We start from the raw sequence: 20,511 nt of genomic DNA on the forward strand, positions 1-20,511 counted from the left end.
GCAGGCCTCGCCGTCGCCCCTCCGCCGTGCCGGCAGGCAGGCTATCTCGGTGGGGGACTGATCAGTGATCGAGCCTCTCTCCATTTCCTGGGCCTGCTTCAGCTCGAGCAGAGCGCTGTGATTTGTAAATAGGTAGGGAGGTGTAGTAGGCTAGTAGCTGTATGTAGTAGAATACTCGGGCTGCTTGTAAATAAAGATATGATTGCCGTTTCAGTTGGCTTCTTGACTGGTTTTTTTGGTTTTGCCCGTCAGATGTTCTTGCTGGTTTGATGAGTCACCATTAGTCCACGAAACTAAATAAGAAAGAAAAAATGAGACCACGTGATGATGGCGGCACGGCAGGTTTATGAAAGATGCATTAGGCTAACCTCGACGACGCATTAACAAGAGTGCGTCAACATCAGAGCAGACACAACGCTGAGCAACTGCACCATGAATAGCAGGATTAACACACACCGACGTGAATGAAAGAACATCCCAGGGCGGGATCGGGTATAGCATGGCGATCCTTCTAGGCAGTTTGTCAACACATCTCTAGATTGACATTGCAGCATTCATGATAATCTCCAAAGCAACCGGTAAGCAAAATAAACACATTAGGTTGCGAGTTTCAAGGCAAATCATTAGATACTAGACACTAGGGTGGTTTTTCATTCGAGATCACTACGGGCAAGGGGAATAGTTTCCTCAAACCAAAGGAGACAGATGCAATATGCTCCCAGAAAATAATACGGCACAAACGGCTACACCACGATCTTGCAGCCGAGACATGAAAGGGAGCACCATCCTTGCAATCAATCGGTTTTCATGGCCTCGGCGTGGTAGCTTTCCAGGTCTTTATCCAGCTCATCTGCAGTCTTCTCAGGCTTCCTCCCTCTGCCACGGCCCTGGAATTGGCCGCGGCCCCTGCCCCGGCTCTGGAACTGGGCACGGCCCCTGCCACGGGCCTGGAACTGGGCACGGCCTCGACCAGCTTGGAAACCACCACGGTTGTTAAACCTGTTGCTCGGATTACTGCAGAATACCAAAATGTAAGGTCAGAGATTGGCAAAAGATCATATAACAACTTTTTCCTCCTTTTTCGAAAGATGTTTTTCTGAGTTCATTCAGCCATAGAAACACGTGAACAACTTAAGCACCCTTCTTTCTTCTGTGTTTCATATACCCACGTCCACAAGTCAACATGCAAAAATTGTCCTAAGGCCAAAAAATGGTGCTTCATTTTTCAAATTTTAATAGAATCCAAGTGTCACCAATACATCCGAACTGGGCAAAATGTGTATTCTTTCCATAAGAAACAAGAGAATTGATCGCTGCTGTTAGCGACTTGCAACCAGCAGATTGAAAATTGGTTTGTAGATAGTACATAGTTAAGTGTAAATTTTCCAAATTTAAGTGCCCAAAAACTAAAACTCAACCATCCAATTGCTACAGTGCATATAATGGCATAATGAGCTAATGAACAGCAAGAGATTAACTGCCAAGAAAAATAAAGAGGCAACATTTTCTATACTTGCTACCTAAAGTTAAATATGACAAATTGCATAATTAAAAGGCATTCCTGGAAGAAGCTTTACCTTAAAGGTCTACTGCTTGAACCTCTGCCACGTTGACTAAACTCAGGCCTGAAGTACAAAATAAACCAGTTAAGTGTACAACTCTACAAAACATATGATTGAATTCAAGTTCGTGTTGATCATGCATTCAAAATGAGATGTTAAACTGCTAATGAGAAACATGAGCACATCAGAAATTCACATTCCACAACAACATAAGTACAGGAACTAATAACTAGAACACAATCATAAAGAGCTTATTGTCACAGTTACCTACATGTCATACTGTAAAGGGGAATACTGACAAGGCAGAATGCACTGATCAAATAACAATTTAGTTCAATGATCTGATATCTGAGACAAACTTATTATAGAAGTTCCAGGTCAAACAGGGCCGAATGAAGAATATCTCACAGTAAAGGAGTGCTGTCAACCAGATCTCGTAACCAATAGTTAAACTAGTTTCAAATTAATAATCTAGATGGGGTTTGCTTGGCTTTGATAAAGACAAGGATTCAGAACAGTTGTCAGACAGGCAAGGATGTTGTTAGACAAGTAAAATATCCAAAGCTCAAAAAAAAAAGAGATTGTTTAGTACAGAAACACCAGACTACAGATAAAATGAAAAACATGCATGATAATTGATAAGTGAAACATTAAAAGTATTTCTTACGTCATAACAACTGTTCTTGTAGCTCTGCCATTAGATGCCCCAACAACATTTATACGAGGTGTCATAGGCAAGCCTAAGTCACTTCCAATGACTTCTATCTTCATAGCTTTACCATCAAGTAGAACATTATTATAACGTTTTAGTGCAGCGATTGCATCACTCCGCCGTGTAAACACCACCTCTGCAGTGCCCTTTAGAAATTAAAAAAAAATACATATTAATAATTCATTCAAAAAATAAACATAGCGATAAAAATGTCCTAGTCACCAGAGAAGGTAAACTTGAAATATAACATGGCCATGCAGTGTTTCATCAAAAGAGCGTAAAACACCACAATATAATCAACAATAACCACGTAAATTTCTTTGGCTCTTTCTTATTCTGATTTAGATTTAGATATTATTAGGTTGGAAGGCCAAAATAACAGTTAAACTAAGTTTATATTATTGGCTATTGCAGATAGCCTTCTAGAGTTTACACTTCACACCGTCCACTTGAATGCTTTATTGGATGGCAAGGTCCAGATTTGACTACATGTGTTAGCGATATATTTCTAAATCAATTGTTCTCTCGTACCACTCTTTTTTAATCATCATGATCACAATTCACAAATGCCAGATACAATTGTTTGTGTAGCTCTTATCTTGATTTTTTTAAAAAAAATGACAATTAACATGTGAATACATTCATCTACAGCTATAAGAGAAGCAAAGTTACTGATGATACATACAGAAACTATTTCACTGACCTTATAAGCAAGCCAATATAAAAATGATGTGTTTCTTTTCGATAAAAGTACATTAAATGACCTAATCTGATAGAGCACAAATTAAAGAAACGACAAAATCATAGGGTTTACATATAACATCCAGCTGGATGGTGCCCACAAAACGACAAGTATCTTAAAGGCTCTGTTAAATATTACATTAAGTAAAGATGGAACAGGAGAAGTACGAACATTAGGGTGGCCATAACCATCGTAGTGAACAGCAAAGCGTTTCAAATGACCAACTTCTGAAAACAGCTCCTGCAAGACAATTTAAAATAAAATTTTAGTATAACAGTTGTGTGTCAGATGACAAAATGTAAAGATAAAAATCCAGACCACCTAATTGTTTGAACATACCTTTATATCCTCATTAGAAACCCTATAATCCAAGTTTGAAATGTACAATTTTGTACCAGTTTCTATTCCACTAGCCGCCATACTATCACTAAATAGATCAGGTCTCCAAGTCATGTCTTTGGTTCTGCTAAATGACTGAAAAATGCCAAACATCCAGCATGTGAGGGAACAAGTCATTATAAAAGAATATCTCCTCAAACTGTTTCATCATGCCAACTATCAGGAACCACATTGTTTATCATCGATCTTTCAAGGAGAGTGGCAATAATTAACTGAGAAATAGCAAAACTATGTAGTACTGCATTAACAGCTGAGAGGGAAAGAGAGCCACCAATATCAAAGCCCAGGAGACAAATTGCTAGAGCATTTGCTCTGGAGGCAGACTAGAAGAACTTCAGTGGGAGTACGGAACACAATCCAAAGTTGCCAGATAAAAGCCACACTGAATTTCCATATATAGAAAGAGGATGGATGGAGTCCGCCCTTCAGCGCTTCATGGTTTATACACATTGAACCGAAAGAAATCCACAAGCTTTCCTTTCCTTTTCTTTTATTTCTTTCAACATGTTTGAAGAAAAAGGAGGTGTTCCAACAATATTTCCATTAGAGATGACCGCTGGTTACTTCTGCCCCTCCATAAACGCAAGCTTATGCTCTACCCGCATGATTTCTTGTTAGACAAATACCAAAGTTATGTCTGCCCCTCCAGGCCTCCAAATAATGAAGTGATGCTCTAACCAATGGAGGTCACATTAGTGACAGCATCACAGTTACTCCTGCCCCCTCCATATAACGAAAGCATACAGATGCTCTCCTCATTCAGTTTTCTACTTTATTCAGGAACCGGACCATGAACAAATAACATAGTGACAGTTTTGGCCTTGCCTTAGCAATAGTGCGTGCAGATGGTCGGGAGATAACACCAAGAGGACCTCGAGGAGGCAGTCCTGATCTTCCACGCAGGGCATAGCCACCTCGCCCACCACTTCCTTGGATACGGCCACTACCCCTATCTCCACCCCTTCTTGCATAATATGACATATTTAAATTGTTCAATGAACAACCAAGTGGCAAACTCCAATAGTGCAATTGCAACCTGCAGTGAAGATGATAACTTTTAGAGATTGTAGAGGGGAGATGAAGATAGCTCCAAGATCTGAACACGCAAGAAATGAAACAGACATGTAAGTTGGACTTGAAGATCCCAAGTCTAGTGAAACCAAATCATTAGCACGAACCTAGTCGACTCCAGAGCACAATGATATTGGTATAAATATAAGATAGAACAAAACTAGATTGACAGCAATAATAAAAAGGTAAGGGTATTATAATAAATATCTAACTGGCATAGATTCAGAAGAAACAAGTTACGAATTCTGCATAAGGGTTGACGAATTGAGAGAAACAGACTTGAGGACTATTATTGAAGTCCTAAAGCACTCTCAGTTCCTCAGCGAAGGGGTGGAGATACATTTTTTCAGAACAAATATATCCCTTGCCCAATTTCCACCCCTCAAAATAAACAAGAGCAGGTTCCCCACACCCGGTCAATCCAACAAAGGAACTAGCCTATCGCCTCACCAACCCTTATCACTCCCGTCCGCATCGAATACCAACACTAGAAATTCCTCAATCTACATCCGAAACCCTCAACGGAAGGAGGCAGCGCGGGGGCGCGCAGCCCACACAAGGCGCCGAAGAAGAAACCAAAATAGGCCGCGAGCCTCTACAACCCTAAATCCGCACTCAGCCCAACATCTGCGATCTATCCAGCCGGAACCAACCACCGCCGGACCGACCGGATCGCCGGGGAAGAGATCAACACGAAGGGACCGCGGGCCAAGGGGTCGGAACTTACTCTTGCGGCGCGCGGGGGGGGTCGGCGATTGGGTGGAGGGTACGCCGCTTCAGGCTCTCCCGACCTTGGTGTCTCCCCGAGACTTCGCCCGCCGATGCCGCCGGATGCGTTTGGGAGGGAGGGAGGGAGGAGGGGGGAGGCGCCGCGCGGCCGGAATCAAAACCCTAGCTCTCGTTCCGTCCTCTGCTGGATTTCTTCTGCTCGGGAAGATGGGAGGGGAGCGAATAAACCGGGTTGAGGGGTAGCCGGCTCAGGGGGGAGGAGAGGTCGTCGCTCGCGTTCGTGCTCGGGGTGGTGTGGTCTCGGTGTAGGGTGGGGTGGGGGGAGCGATCCTGGCCGTGGGAATATGCTCCGCGCGCGGTTGTTTTCGGGGGTGGGGTCCGGAATCGACGGTCTGGATTGGTTTGATGCGCGGAGAGGTTTATGGCTGGAGCGTTTTTTTCTTTCCTTTCCGTCTTTCCCCAAACGGCCGGGCCGAATCAACGGCAGAAGCAATGTGTAGGCGTGTAGCACGTATGAGGATCTCGTTTTCTATTTCAGTTTGTGGCAAATCGAACCCCTTGAAAACTAATCAGCCAAATCAAAGAGTTTCTTTTTCTTTGCAAAACAAATCTCGTTTTCTATTTCAGTTTGTGGCAAATCCAACCTCTTGAAAACTAATAAGCCAAATCAAAGAGTTTCTTTTTCTTTGCAAGACAAATCAAAGAGTTGATCTATGCCATAACAAACCTCCGGCATAAAAATACTATCCGATTGTGGATCGTGTAAGATAAATAGCATAAACGCTTTATCATTGTGTTAGGTTAATTAGCAATAGCATTGTCACTTCTTTTAGCATAATAAAATGTGTTGGATGCTAACAAAAGGGCATCGAACTATGCGGTTTGTATCCACTGGAATATTGTACCTTTAATCATCTTCATTCCACTAATTGTTCTAATCACATACGGACTATATATATATCATTATCAACTTCTATAGTAGGCAGGAGGAAATTCGCCTCGCATATTTCAATCTCGAAAATGAACTCTTTAACTCTCAAACATAGTCCATTAGTAGCCAACATCATGGTCGGGGGTCTAAAGTTAGGTATTACAAGTTAGGTATTACAAGTTAGCCAACATCATTAGTGCTCCCAGTCCTAGCACGATGAGCCAGCCGGTCGTCCGGGTCCGGGCACTCCGCTCCAGATCTCGCACGTTTCCAGATGGCGCGAACTCGACGGCGGATGCAATGCATCACATGCCGCAATTCCGCTGCTCGCTTTAGGGCCTGTTTGTCTTCGCTCACGAGGAACCCGCGACTGGGCCTCGCGGCGATGCAGAGAATCGAGATTGTGGCTGCGATTTCCGATTCTTGATTTTCAGTACAAACTCTGCCCGCCAACTGAAGCCGCGACGTAGATAATCGACCGTATCGCAAGGCGTTTGGCGGGATTTTTTCGCTTCTCGCGTTCTCTCGCCGGAAAAGCAGCTTATAATCGTATCCAAACAGGCCCTTAGCCCGGCCGCGGCCGACCGGGTCGCTGGCGGCCGGCCTAGCGGCGGTGCTGCGCCGTCCACATCGACCTTACCTTATCGGCCGATGGTGCTGTCAGCTTTTATGAAAACCATATAATCTGATAACAAAACTAGGGGCGCGCATTTGAGATAAGGAGGATGCCATCGTTTTAGTTGAACACCATATAGGTGATTAGATGTGTCCATAACAAAATCCTATGGCTAAGTTTAATTCTGATATGATCTTGAGACTAAAGCCCCATTTGTTGAGAAGAATTGTTCGGGAGAGAAGAATTATTCGAGACAGATGGTCATATATCTTTTTTAAGGGGGAGAAAAGGAGCCTCCCCATCTAGGGTCATCCAGTCAAGTAGACCTGATCACATGCTGCCCCGACTCGATTCGACTTAGAAAATATGTTGGCCGGGCTTGGGTGGTCAGGCTAAGATTTGCAGTATGCTATAAAAATCAAGGGGGCCAAGGGTCGATTTATTAATCGAAATTTAGAAAAAAAATCTGACTCAATTCAAAAAATGTACACAAAATGAACTTTAACCTAACCCGGCCCTGAATACATGTCGGGTCGTGTTCATACTTCGGATCAAAGAAAAAATCTTGGTATTTTTTGACTCAATCCGATAAATGATCACGTGTATCCTCAAGTAGTCGCAGAGCTAAGAATTCAGCCTAGAGGGCGAGACAAGCAATGAACAATCTCAGAACCAGAATTGCATCATGGTAATATTAATTTTTCTTTTAGCTCATTTTTTCTCGAAGAACATGAGTAGCTTATTTTTTTTCAAACACTCATCCTTGGTACAAAGTAAAAGACAATGACTTCTCAATTATTTTGATTTTTCAGGAGGAACAAAAATTTATTTTCCTTCTTTGAGCTATCTTACCTCCGGCTGATGTAATATATTAAATTCTGTTGGATGTGAGTCGGAAACATTTTATTTAGTATATGGCTATAAACTCTATTGGGATTAGATACTCTTAAGACTTGAGTATAAATGTAACCTTGCATCAAAAAACAATAATTACTAATTTACTATTAGTTTATATGATGATATGTGCGACCAACTCAAAAAACAAATTGTAGTAGTAGCACCTGAATGTTTGTATAATCCATAGGGCCATGGCCCCTACTAGCCCCTTCCCCCCACCATTGTCCTTAAGCTCCTTTTGTATTTTCTGTTGGAAAAAATATGAGATGGAACCATGGAATTTTGAGGGAAGAAGAAATTGAATGAGAGGGGGTAGGAGGTGAAAGAAGACGCACAGTGTGGTTCGCAAGAAGAGTGAGAGAGCAACCAAATCACTACACCACATCTTCCAAATGAAGATGGACAGACCGTCGGTGTAGAAAGGTATATGGCTCGAACGATTGGTTTCTAGAGCTACAGATAGGATCCAACCCAATGTAAAAAGGTGGCATGTGCTCATGGTTAAATATGGGACAAATTTAGAGGTGCCAAGAGGGGCTTAAGCCCCCCCACCCCAATCAAATGTAAGCCCATGTGAGGCCCTCTTAAACCCTTCTTACTTTTTACGTAAATAATATAAGATGGACCAATTAATTTTTTACAGGCTGAAGAAGGAAGTTGGGTCCTCATCCCCATTTCAACTTCTATTTTGTGTCTATGGAGAGGAAGTTGTATCAACAGCCATAGCATCATCTCCACTAATACACCATGTGTAGTTTAAATAGTCCTTTGTGGACGAGTAGATATGATTGAGAGGTATAGTAAATGCATAGTTAAATATTGGAGAGTTTGAAAGAGGGCGGGTGATGAATATGTTATGAGCTAAATCCATAATTGCTTCTAATCATAGTGTAAAATTTACAGAAATATAGAAAAAAGTGAAATTCACAGACGGTTTTCAAAACTTCCACAACATCCTACAAATGTATCTTTAAACATTATAGATGCGCGCGCACACACACACTAACCTCAAGTTTCAAAAACATTAAAGAAGACGGATTTCAAATGCATCTTTGTCCATATCTTTTTTGGTGTAAGTGAATTTAGACTTGAGGTATTGCATGTGCATGGAAAATAGATGCATCTACACTTATTCAGCGTTTCTTTTTTTTTCTTCCAAACATTTGGTATGTGTTGAACGAAATTCCGCTCTTTTTCTTATCATGTCATTTTCACAAAAGAGATGCCCATGAAGCATCCGTTACATAGTAACATAACACATGCGCTACTGTGCCTTAGATTGTTCTTTGCCCCCTCCCCACCCCGGGACATGGTTGAGGAGGATGAATTTGCCACAAAAGTTAACGCAGGTTGTAGGTGCACATATTGACGTATGCATCCAACGGTGAGAAACCAAGGCACTGTCCGCGCCGGCGCCGTACAAAAAAATCCAGAGCATCACGGCATCTCGGTTCCCAGTTCCCAGTTCCGAGTTCCGACTCGGGCACCCCTGCTGCGTCAATTCCTTCCTTCTCCCTCCCAAGGCAACCGCCCCGAGTTCAAAAAAAAAAGGCAACCGCCCCGACCACTCAAATGCTGCCGACAACCGCCACGGCCTCCGCGCCGGCGCCGCCTCCTCCTCGGGCTCGGGCGAGCCGCATGCGGCTGCGCGAGCTGCTGGCGTGCGCGCGCGCGTGCCGCGGCCTCCGCGACGCCGTCGCGGGGGGACCCGCTCCTCGCGCTGGCGGACAGGGCGGGCGGGAGGCTCCGCTCGCTCCACCTCCTCGGGTTCCCCCGCGTCTCCGACGCCGGCCTGCTCCGCGTCGTCCAGCGCAATCCCGGCGTCACCGAGGTACTTCGATGCTCCCACCACCTCCTCCCCGTGCATGAAACTGGCAGGTAGTGTACGGAGCTACGGATTGGATTGTTCATGGAATCACGCCCATGCGGTGCGGTTAGTGTTTGCTATTATGCCTCTGCAGTCTGCACGGTAGTCGTTTAGGAGTACTTGGTCGTGGAATGGGTTAATCGTAGCATTGTGTTGTTAATTCATCAGGTCATCCACGATTTGGATGATCTGATTCCTCATTTTTTATGGTACCGTGTCGCGGATGCTGATTATGAGGAAACGGCATGCATGTAATGTAACTGATGAATCTATTCATTCTTTTGTGAACAAATAAGATTGAGTGAATAGATAAAGAGGAACAGACCGATGCAAGTACCAATATGCTCCTTAAAACAAACACTCCATAAGGGTGGCCCGTTCCACTTGACTAGATAGACTCATGTTATCACAATTCTAAGAAGGAAATTTTACTGCTCAACTTTTGGTGTTTCTAATACGGATAGTTCTTGATTAAAATGATGTGCCTTTATCATATTTAATGTACCTAACATTTTGGATGTCCTAAAATTTATAATAAAACCCAAAATGCTAGAAAAATGAATATTATTGTTGTTGGTGCTAGTTAGCCTCCTTGATGCTTTTCTTGTCAACATGGATCTCATGAATGTTGCTAATCACAAGGAAAAGAATGTACTCCCTCCATTCACTTTTGATAGCTATATTTCAAAAACTCAAATGTTCATAAATGATAGCTATATTTGCTATTGGTATGGGCTATGGCAATAAATAGCACTAGTCCATGCCAATTTTGGTCGTCAACATATGCCCCCCTATTTTTTTTATGCTAACATGCCAAAAAACAAGCCTCTGGACCAAAATTGTCTAAAGACGATGATAAACATGCATCGGCCATATTTTTTGTTCTAAGGGCGATAAATTATATCGGCCGTATCTTGCTTATTTTTCAAGCTGATGATGAAACAACTTGCTTAGGCCTCCATACATGCTTTATGGGCGCCGACCTTGCTGGTACAACCTCCGCTTGTTGTTCCATGGACTCCTTCTTGCGCATCCGTTGCAACCTCCTCTTTTGGGTGTGAGATAAGCCTGAGGGACACCACCTCGGCTGTAAATACTGGTTGTCTTGCTTCATGTCTTTCTCACCCTCCTTGCTGCAATTAGGTTTGCTTTTGACCAGATTATTGCTAGCAACAATCGGTCTTTGAGAGGCATCGTAACTTGGATATGTAGAAGAATATTGAATAAAGTATGGATGCATATACATTCTACCATAATCCAAAGGTGTGTAATAGTAAGGATACGACCAGAACCATGGAGCAACCGGCCCACCAAATGAATATGGTGCAAAAGCATTATTACCTTGTTGCACATGAGAAGCCGATTGCTCACGATGCACCGATGATGGATTTGTATCTTTAGCTTTATCTGGTCGCTTATTCTGTTTCTGAGTAGCTCCTTTCTCCTCATACTTGGCCAAGAGTTGCTTGAAACTCGGTCTTTTCTTTTTGTCGTTTCTAGAATTTTTTCCAGAGCTCTCAAAATGATCGGTCAGACCGGTCTGTGCAGACCCGTCCTTTTTTCGCCGCTCGTGCCCCCGAGCACTGAACATCCAGAGGGACCGGTCAGACCGGTCTGTACAGACCTGGCGCCCTTCTTCTGATCTTGCCCCCCGAGTGTTGAATTTTCTGATGAAGCTTCGAAGGACTTCTTCTGTTCAGATCTTGGTTCGCCAATGACCACATTCTTCCCCTTTGTTGATTCGGCTTGATTTGACCGAATTAAAATCTTAGGATTCTGTAATTCAGCAGTATGCATAGGGAAAGGATTGTTATCAATTTGTATTTGTGGAACAACCAATCGTCCTTCATTAACGGCTGATTGAATTTGCCTTCTAAACACATTGCAATCATTGGTTGCATGAGAAAATGAATTGTGCCACTTGCAATAAGCACGCCGCTTTAATTTCTCAAACGGCGGAATAACAAGAGACAATTTGATGTGTCCTAATTTATTTAACTCATCAAATATGCGATCACATTTGGATACATTAAAAGTAAATTTAATATTATCTTGCCGATTTTTCTGTATCAGCTTGAGAGAACCACAAGTGCAAGATTTATTATTAGAAGGCCAAACAAATTCAGCAGCATAAACATTATTGTCTTCATCGTCCGAACAATTTGATTCACAACCAAGAACATAAACAGGATGATTAGACTTTTCATTGGATTTTTGCAAAGCTTTTTTAGCTCGGCTTTCATTAGCTAGAGCCTTTTGCAGAACTTGACTAACATCTAGAAATTCTTATCCATCTAGCTTTTCTTTATGAAAATCGAGTAAACCAGCAAAAGCTAGATTAGCCAAGTCTCTATCAGAAATTGTCAAACTATAGCATCAGTTTCTAATGTTTCTAAATCTTCTAATATATTTAGCAACACCTTCATGTATCTTTTACTTAACCGATGTAAGATGTGACAATTTTAATTCAGTTTCACTATTAAAGAAATAATCATGGAATTTCTGCTCTAAATCGGCCCATGTGCGAACTGAATTGGGTGGTAATGAAATAAACCAAATAAATGCAGCACCCGATAGAGATAAAGGAAATAACCTCAATTTATAAATATCACTAGTGCTAGCTTCACCACATTGTATAATAAATTGGCCGATATGCTCTAATGTAGTTCTACTATCATCACCATTGAATTTAACAAATTCAGAAATTTTAAAACCCTGTGGATATGCAACATGCTCATATTCTTCAGGGTATGGTCTTTTATAGGATCGGCATCTCCCTTTTGGATCTATACCAAAAGTTTGTCTAAAAATTTTAATTACTTCATCTTTAATGCTGCCAGATCCAAAATCATCGGCCATAGGCCGATTAGGTGTGCCATAATGTTGAGCAAAGTTCGGCGGCGTAGAATGCTGCAATGAACTTGCTGCCCCATGTGGTACATTTACATGAGGTGTTGAATTATAATTAATTCGGTTGAGCTGGTTAGCCGAATTAATTACTAAAGCATTAGTTGGAGTTTTGCAATTAGCCGAATCATTCATTGCCTTATCGGCATTAGATGTAGATGCATTATTATCACTACCGATAGGCTTCATATCAAAATGTGATTCTATTCGGCTAAAGCGATCATCAAATATATTATGAATATTTTGACCAATAAATTCCAACTTATTATTAACATGAGAAGAAACAACATCATCTATAGCATTAGCTATTTCTGAAGTAAGAGCAGGCTGTTCGTTATCATCGAATTGTACCTCAAATTGTGAAGCATCGAATACGTCATCCATTGTGACCTTCCCTTGACGGTCAATGGAGAAGTGCGAGATGTACTGCTTCATGGCTTCTTCCTCCAGCTTCTGGATCTCCTTCTTCTTCTCTTCTCTGATCTTCTGTCGGATGCCATCAAGAACCTTCTGATGATCGGCCGAAAGTTGTTGAACAGTCGTCCTCTGGATGTTGGCGGCATCAACATCACTAGGTTTAGGAATTTTACCGGCCATGACAGCCGATTGATTTTGTCCCCAGCGGAGTCGCCAAAAAGTATGTTGACGCAAATTACGGTCAACACACGGACGCACTCAAACGTGCGGCGCGAGGAGGAGCTCGTTGCGGCGCCTTCTGCGTAGACCGGTTATAGCGAGCGGTCAGACCGGTCACTGCCGGCGAGAACGACGAAGAACCTACGAATGCTAGGGGAAGACCCGTCGGGGCAGGCACACGTAGGGTTGTTCTAGGGTCGGCAGGTCACCTAGAACTCCCTCAATCAACATAGAGACGATGGACGAACCGCAAGTAGTAGATTGAAAAAGCTAAGACAAGAGAAAATAAAAAGATAAAAATTGTATTGATTGATCGATTGGATGCCCTCAATCGGCCGTGACTCTTTATATTTATAGGGTGGGGTGGACTTATCCTGCAAGGAAATCTTTTACATATCTAAATCTACAAAAAGTCCTAGTTGTACTCGGATTCCAGGTGGACCCTGACCGGTCAGACCGGTCGGCGTTTTGCCAGATCCCAAATAGGGCCGACCGGTCAGACCGGTCTGGCCTAGTCTATGCCAATTTTGGTCGTCATCAAGTTCAACGTGATCTTAGTGATTTCCGACTTAATGGCTTTGAATATATAAGTTTAATGCACAAGCTGCATGCCATTGTGGAGTTAGATTTTCTTGAAGCACTGCAAAGCCACTTCACAAGCATAGCTGCAATTTTGAAGACAGTAAAAATTGCAAAAATCATGGGGGATTTCGTTCTCTCACTTTCTCTTGGATTTGGATCCTGTTATAATTCTTGCCTTCTTTTCTGTTTGTGCTTGGCTAGCTGAAGTGGTAGTACAGAACCATCAATCAGTATTGTTGTTACTGTAAGATTGCATAATTGGATCTTAGAAAGACTTTCCTGGACTTATTTATCGCTACACAGTATGTCGGCCATGAAAAGCTGTAACCTGCCTTTTCAAAAAAGAAAGGGGAAAAAGCTGGAACACATGAACACGCAATATTTTGCTACTGTAACCTATACTGCCTTCAGCTTGAGATACATTTATTGTTGTGCTCTGCTACAATGCTGGTGACAATGTGGATATATGCCCTGGATGTATGAATCCATAGTGTACATTGAAATGTACTAGATGAATACTAGTAAAGCCTGAAAACTGGATTACTGTCAAACCTTGAAAAGGGCTATTGAGGACTTGTTAATTTACTTCCTTTGAGTTGTTGGAGTGATCATGGAGGTTCTAGCCAAAAGAAAAATGAGAAATGCTTGGATGAGCTGATTGTTAATAAGTCATCAACACCTATTTTGAACACTGTTGTCACCTTGGGATCTGTTTATCGATCTTGTTGATTTATTTGCATGATAGATTCTGCCCAGTGTTTATGTTTATTCTACCTGTATATTTTTTTTATATTGAAGATTACAAATGTGTTTGTCTGATTGCTAATTCATTATTCTATCCAAGGTTAAAGGTTATATTACATGTGTATGACAAAATTTTGTAACCACCACAGAATTTAACCTTCACTGCCCACAGCCTTCCAAAGGGGGGAGGATGAGCTCATAATCATTATGTTACTTTCTGCTATGCAATAATTGCACTGGCCTTCATGTTCGAGAAAACAAATAATTGCGCTGGCCTTTTTGTGAGTCTAGTTCTAAGTTTTTCTTCCCCTTTTATTTGCAGCTCTTTGTGCCCAGATGTACAGGATTAACTGCTGATGGTCTGGTGAAAATTATTCTGTTTCTTTATGAGTGCAAAGGCAAACTCAGTCGTGTTCGACTCCATGGCATCTGCAGGATGACTAAACACCATCTCGATGTTATCAACTCTCTCATATGCAGAAGCAGCCAACCAGATGCCCAAGCACTTTACTACAACCACAGAGTCCATGAAGTGCTGAACACCGATGACAGTCGTCCCATTGATGTAGATGTGTGCCCATTGTGCAGAAATGTCAGGCTGGTGTTTGATTGTACAAGGAAGGTCTGTAGGTCTGTAACTCCGAATCTCATGATCCTTTTGAGTTCCCATTCAGTCTCCTCACTGGAAATTCCCCTAGCAGTCTATTGGTTGAACTGGCATTGTTATACTCCTCTGTCTACTTGTGCACGGCCCCATGGTTGATTTGTGGCAGTCACTAGTCTGACTTAAAGATATTTGCTTGCGTCTGCTTTCCTTTGGTTGTGGGTATAGCTAGCTGACTTGGGTTGCTTGAATAACTTTTGGGTAATGGTCCCGAAACTCAATATTTTCCACTCCTATGGGCTACGTGAAAGCAACTTGGTGATTAGGTTTTGGTCTGTTGCTCTTGTCTTTGGAATAACTGGTTCTAATATTTGAACAGTCTTGTATTTCTGCAGGTCTATTGACTTTGACCTAAACCAGTTCTTCATTTTGAAACAATGGTTCCGTGTACCTCCATTCTGACGATTCAATTATATTTCAGGGAAGTGAAGGATGGCTGGTCCCACTGTTTTTTTTTGAACCGGAAACATAGCGAGGGAGACCCCCACTGTAAAGATTCTTATTAAAAACAAGTTAAAGAGCAAGTTACAAGAAGATACTTACATAGGAGAGCTAGGCTATAAAACAGAAAGAAAGAAAAGGAGTAGAAATGCCCTATGTACAAAGATTCTAAACAGTAGTGTTGAGCCAGGTTAAAAAAGGATTCTTAAGGGAGACTTTCAACCTATGAGCTTGATTTCGGCATTCATCCACAAAATTGCTTTTCCATCTGCCAAAGCTAACTGAACAATTTTCAAAAATTAGACCATTTCTTTGCTTCCAAATTTGCCATGCTGCAATAGTGAAGATCTCCATGAACAAGGTGGCATTGAAATTGTGCTTAGCAGTCTCCAACATCTGGAAGAAGGGGTTCCATACTGCCATTGGATTCCTATTGTTTGCCAACATCTGATCGCAAAAGGGCAAGTGAAGAAGAGATGCATAGCTGTTTCTTTTCTTTGCGAGTACAGAGGACACAATTGTAATTGTTCCCTTCAATTTTGATTTTTTTTCTTTTTAGTAGATTTCTAGTGTTGAGTCTATCCATTAGCAGTAACCATGTAAACACTCTCAATTTATTGCAACAACTTGATTCCTAGATCCAGAGAAAGGGCCTTGGAGGTTGTCGGTACCCCAGGATTGGGGTACCCCCTCTTGCTGTGCCTAGGCAAGAGTCTCGTAGTTATCCTTAACTACGCCTCGACGGCTGGGTGGCCGGATGTAACATCCCGAAAACTCACTAAATTAAATCGTGCGCTAAAACTGTTTCTCGTCGTTGAGCTCGACCCCTCCTTAAAACCCTAACCCCAACTTTCCGGGAACCTCCCTGTTCCGATCTTCCGATCCCCGAAGGACCTGACCCGACACCCGTATCTAGCACCCTGTTTCCCCCTCGACCCGCGCGTCGTGCTCACGCGCGCCCAAGCGCCGCGCGTGGCCGACCGAGCGCCGGCTTCGGCGCGAATCTCTCTTCTCTCCTTTCTTTCCCTTCTCTCTCCCCTTCTTTTCTTTTTCTTTTCCCATTTTCTTCTTTTCTTCTTTTCCTTTCTTTTTCCCTCCCTCCTTCTTTCTCCTTCTTCCTCCTGCTCTGTCCCGCGCACCACTCCGGCCGCCTCCCTCCTCCACGCGCGCGCCTCGGCCTCGACCCCACCTTCCTGCGTGGCCGCAACAGCTCGCCACCGCCCCGTCCACCCCGCGCGCGGTACGCACTCGTGCCCGCGAGCGCTCACGCGTACGCGTGCATGCGCACTCGCTTGGTGAGCCGCGCATGCCGCACCGGCCCAGGACGACCGCGCACGCGTGCGCACCGCCCCTGGCCGACCTCGCGAGCGGCCCGCACGAGCACGAGCACCGCTGCCGCCGCCGCTGCCCACGCCGCGGGCCGCAGCAGCGCGCGCACGAGCTCGCCGCGCTCGGCGCGTCGCGCCACGCGCGCCACGACACGCTGCGCGCCTCACCTCGCTGAGCCGCCGTGACGCTCGCCGCCTCGACGCGCGCCACCCACGTGCGCTCGCCGTGCCGCCCGCCGAGCCGTACGCGCGCCGCTCGACGACCCGCCGCTGCCAGACATGCCGAGCCACGCCAACGCACAGCGAGCTCGCCCTGTGCCGCGGCCTCGCCGCTCGCGCCACTCTGCGACGCGCGAGACCGGCCGGGTGCCATTAATGGCCGCCCGCGGACCTCGCTGAGCCGGCCACCCACCTCCACCGCTCCACCGACCTACGCGAGCTATAAATGGCCCCCCCACGGCGTCGCCATCGCCCCACAACTCCGTCCTCCACCACTAGCGCCCTCCCTTGCTCCCCTAGCGCCGCCGCCACAACTTTCCCCAACCGCCGCCGCCCTCTCCCGTCGAGCCGCCTCTGCGCGCCACCCTAGCTCGAGGTGAGGCAGGGGATCGGTTCCCCGTACCCCCCTCTCCCTCTTCCCCCGGTCCACGGCCACCCCCGAAGCCCAGAACGGCCGGATTGACCGCCGCCGACGCCCCTAGGCCGCCTCCTCTGTTCGGCGTCGGGAGGAAGGAGATGACTGGCCGTTTTACCTTTAGGCCCCCCTCTCCTCCCATTTTAGTAAAGAAACCTTTTCCCCTTTTTGCCATCTTACAAAAAGAACCCTGCCCTTTGTTCTAATTTCAAGTAAACCCTTCCACATAAAAACATAATTCTAAGTATACCCTTGACCCTTCCAGTTTAGTCCAAATGTTTCTAGAAATTACAAATAGGCCCCTGCCTTCTCGAGAAATAGTTACAACTAGGCCCCTGACCCCTTATCCGACCCCCGAACCTTTACTAAACCTATCATTTCATGTACCAAATGACCCCGGATCAACCCGAAACTTTACCACGCCTCACTTAACCTAGTTTCGGCCTTATCATTAAGAAACCACTCAAAGATGTCACTTCTATCTCCATATTTTATGTGTTTCCAATCCGAGCTCAACGATAAATCTTCTATTTTTCTGTGTCTTGATTGTGTGCTTGTTTGCGTCATAGACCACGGTGTGAACGAGGGAGAGCCCGTCAACGATCAGTACTGCGAGCAGGTGAACAAGGACCAGTTCCGCGACCCCGAGCCCGAAGGACAGGACCTCCCCGAAGGCTACGAAGACGGCAAGTTCAATCCCATCCTTTGATGCATGTTTCTGTCCTAGTTTTTATAAACATAACCCAATGGCCTGCTTTATAAGTGCATATGTTTTGCTTGCATGAAAACACGGTTGGATAGCCACCCCTTTGATTTGTGATGACCATTCCTTGACCACCTAGATTAATGTCTGATTTTGCTTGGACGTTAATCGATATTAGAACGCTTAGGACTTTACTCATAATACGATTTATTTTATAAAGAAAATGTGTGCGTGTGGGATGGGATAAATGTGGTGTTTTTGTAAAAAAAGTTTAGACGGGATGGATGACATTTCTACGGATTTGCCATTTGGTGTGCTCGTGCCAATGTGGCAGGGCAAAGAAGGGAGATATCCATCTTGTCACAACTAAGGACCGAGTTGGTGTGTCATCTCACCTAACTCCACTATCGTGCAAACCACTCGACCGTTGAATGGGCAACGGCATAGCATAAATCCCACTAGTTGGTGTGATAGCCATCAGGAGGGCTGAGAACAACGGGTGACCAAGGAGAAGGGATATGCTCAGTATGACTTATACCCCGGTTATACCTCAGAGTTAGGTCGATAACCCCTTTGGTGAATCCCGTGATGACTAGTCAGGCTTAGCTAAGGTGGGTAATGGCTATGTTGGGATCTACACCGACACGACGGTGTTCGAGTTGTGGTATCCTACTTGTGGGTAAAGTTGCACACCTCTGCAGAGTTAAAAGCTATTCGAATAGCCGTGCCCACGGTATTAGGCGAGTTACGGTGTGGTCACATAACTAGTGTTTCATTGGGATGAGCTGGTGTGAGTTGTTTTGGAATTGTGTCCGGCAGTTGTGCCGTGTGCTACGACGGACGGGGAGTCCGATAGCAGTTTAAAACTTGAACTCCGTGTTACTACAAAAACTGGTTTCCGAAATGTTTTCTGCTAAATAAACCCCATGCATAAAATTTAGCTTTCAGCAAATGAAACCGTAACCTTACCCTTGATTTACCTATGCATGTTATTCTGATATAACCCTCTCCGTGGGTGTGGTTGGACTTGCTGAGTACGTTTGTACTCACCCCATTCTTACTTTTTACAGAAGAAGACCCAGACTTCGTGCCAGACGACGCTGAGTAGGGTTATCGTTCTACACCCAACCTTGCCTGTGGAACCGGCCCTGTTCGAGATGCTTTCGCTGACGCAGTACTCTGAGCCCGAGTTAGACCCCATGTGGGTTGCAGTCTGGTGTTATGTCGTAGCTTGGTTACTTATTATTATTATCTGTATCGAGTGTCCTCCAAGGTTTGTACGGTTATGAACCATCTGATGTAATAAATGTGGCATCAGCCTCCTAGGACTGGTGTTTTGTATCATATTTAAGTCTTCTCTCATGAGGGGACGCTTCACCGGACCCTGTAGTCCGGAGCCCTACTCTCCCGGCAAACGGACCCGGACCCGCTCCCCGCTTGAGGAGGGTCCGGTGATGCCACATGTCCGGAGAAGGGAGCGCTCGGCTAGGGGGCCCGGACCTCCCACCAGGTCCCGAACCCCCAAATACTATCCGGACCCCTTAGCGGGGAGAGAACAGACACCCCGCCTGTCGGGGTCCGAAGCCGCCTGGGGGGTCCGAAGCCGCCACGCGTCCGCAGGTGCGGGCCCGCGTAGGGGCGCGGCGCTTCCCCGGGAAGACACACCTACCTACCGCATTCAATACGGTAGACGTAAGTGCGCTCTGCCACAGCAGAGCTCGAAGTGGCTTTTGCCAGGCTGTACTATTGACCGCGCGTTACCAAGGCGCGCGGTGCATCCTCTGGCACCGCCCACGGCACGCACGCCAGTTAGACACGACAACTCGACGACGGAGTATCATAACGCCTACGCGGTAGACCCAACAGTCTACGCCGCAACCTACACTACCTCAACGGGCTCCTCGCCGATGGGACAGGAGAAGACCCCCTCGGTCAGAGAGTCTACAAGACGATGAAGTGTATCCGGCAAGAGATTCTCCATCACTGTAGCTCCATTAGTATCTATTTAGTATAGTATACATCCTTGTTGGACCCAACTGTCGGGGTCCAACACCTGTGTACGCGCCCTCCTTGCTCTATAAAAGGGAGACGCCCGTTAGAGAAGGACTCAGGTCCAGAAGGGGACTGGAAGGCAGAGGATAGACTCATCCACCGTCACTAGAGCAATACTACTCTCAAGTGGACGTAGGGTATTACGCTCCGGCGGCCCGAACCACTCTAAAATCCTCGAGTGTTCATGTGTTCTTGCTGGAGGGGTAGATCTGTCGAATAGCTTGCACTTTCCCGGGTATCCACCCTCAGGGATTAGGCGGGTGCACTATGCCACCCGGCTGTGGCCCTCCTCCT

General features: G+C 45.0%; 1 protein-coding gene and 1 pseudogene across 3 annotated transcripts; one reads left to right on the forward strand and one right to left on the reverse strand.

Moving 5' to 3' along the window:
* Positions 1–519: 519 nt before the first annotated feature.
* On the reverse strand, positions 520–5,484 carry LOC120678412 (THO complex subunit 4D-like). Of its 3 annotated transcripts, XM_039959596.1 has the most exons (7): positions 5,214–5,470; positions 4,241–4,451; positions 3,356–3,490; positions 3,188–3,256; positions 2,230–2,420; positions 1,578–1,625; positions 520–1,014 (listed from the first exon to the last, which is right to left on the reverse strand). In XM_039959596.1, the coding sequence occupies exons 2-7, from the start codon at positions 4,394–4,396 to the stop codon at positions 795–797; spliced, it is 819 nt and encodes a 272-aa protein (XP_039815530.1). In that variant the 5' UTR covers positions 4,397–4,451; positions 5,214–5,470; the 3' UTR covers positions 520–794. The 3 variants fall into 3 exon arrangements, with proteins under 3 accessions (XP_039815530.1, XP_039815532.1, XP_039815531.1); XM_039959598.1 differs by having other exon boundaries at positions 3,356–4,451; positions 5,214–5,484; XM_039959597.1 differs by lacking the exon at positions 5,214–5,470 and having other exon boundaries at positions 3,687–4,451.
* Positions 5,485–9,297: 3,813 nt separating this feature from the next.
* Positions 9,298–15,607, forward strand: LOC120680167 (annotated as a pseudogene).
* Positions 15,608–20,511: the final 4,904 nt, after the last annotated feature.

Source organism: Panicum virgatum, chromosome 6N (assembly GCF_016808335.1).
Source record: "Panicum virgatum strain AP13 chromosome 6N, P.virgatum_v5, whole genome shotgun sequence".
NCBI classification, from domain to species: domain Eukaryota; kingdom Viridiplantae; phylum Streptophyta; class Magnoliopsida; order Poales; family Poaceae; genus Panicum; species Panicum virgatum.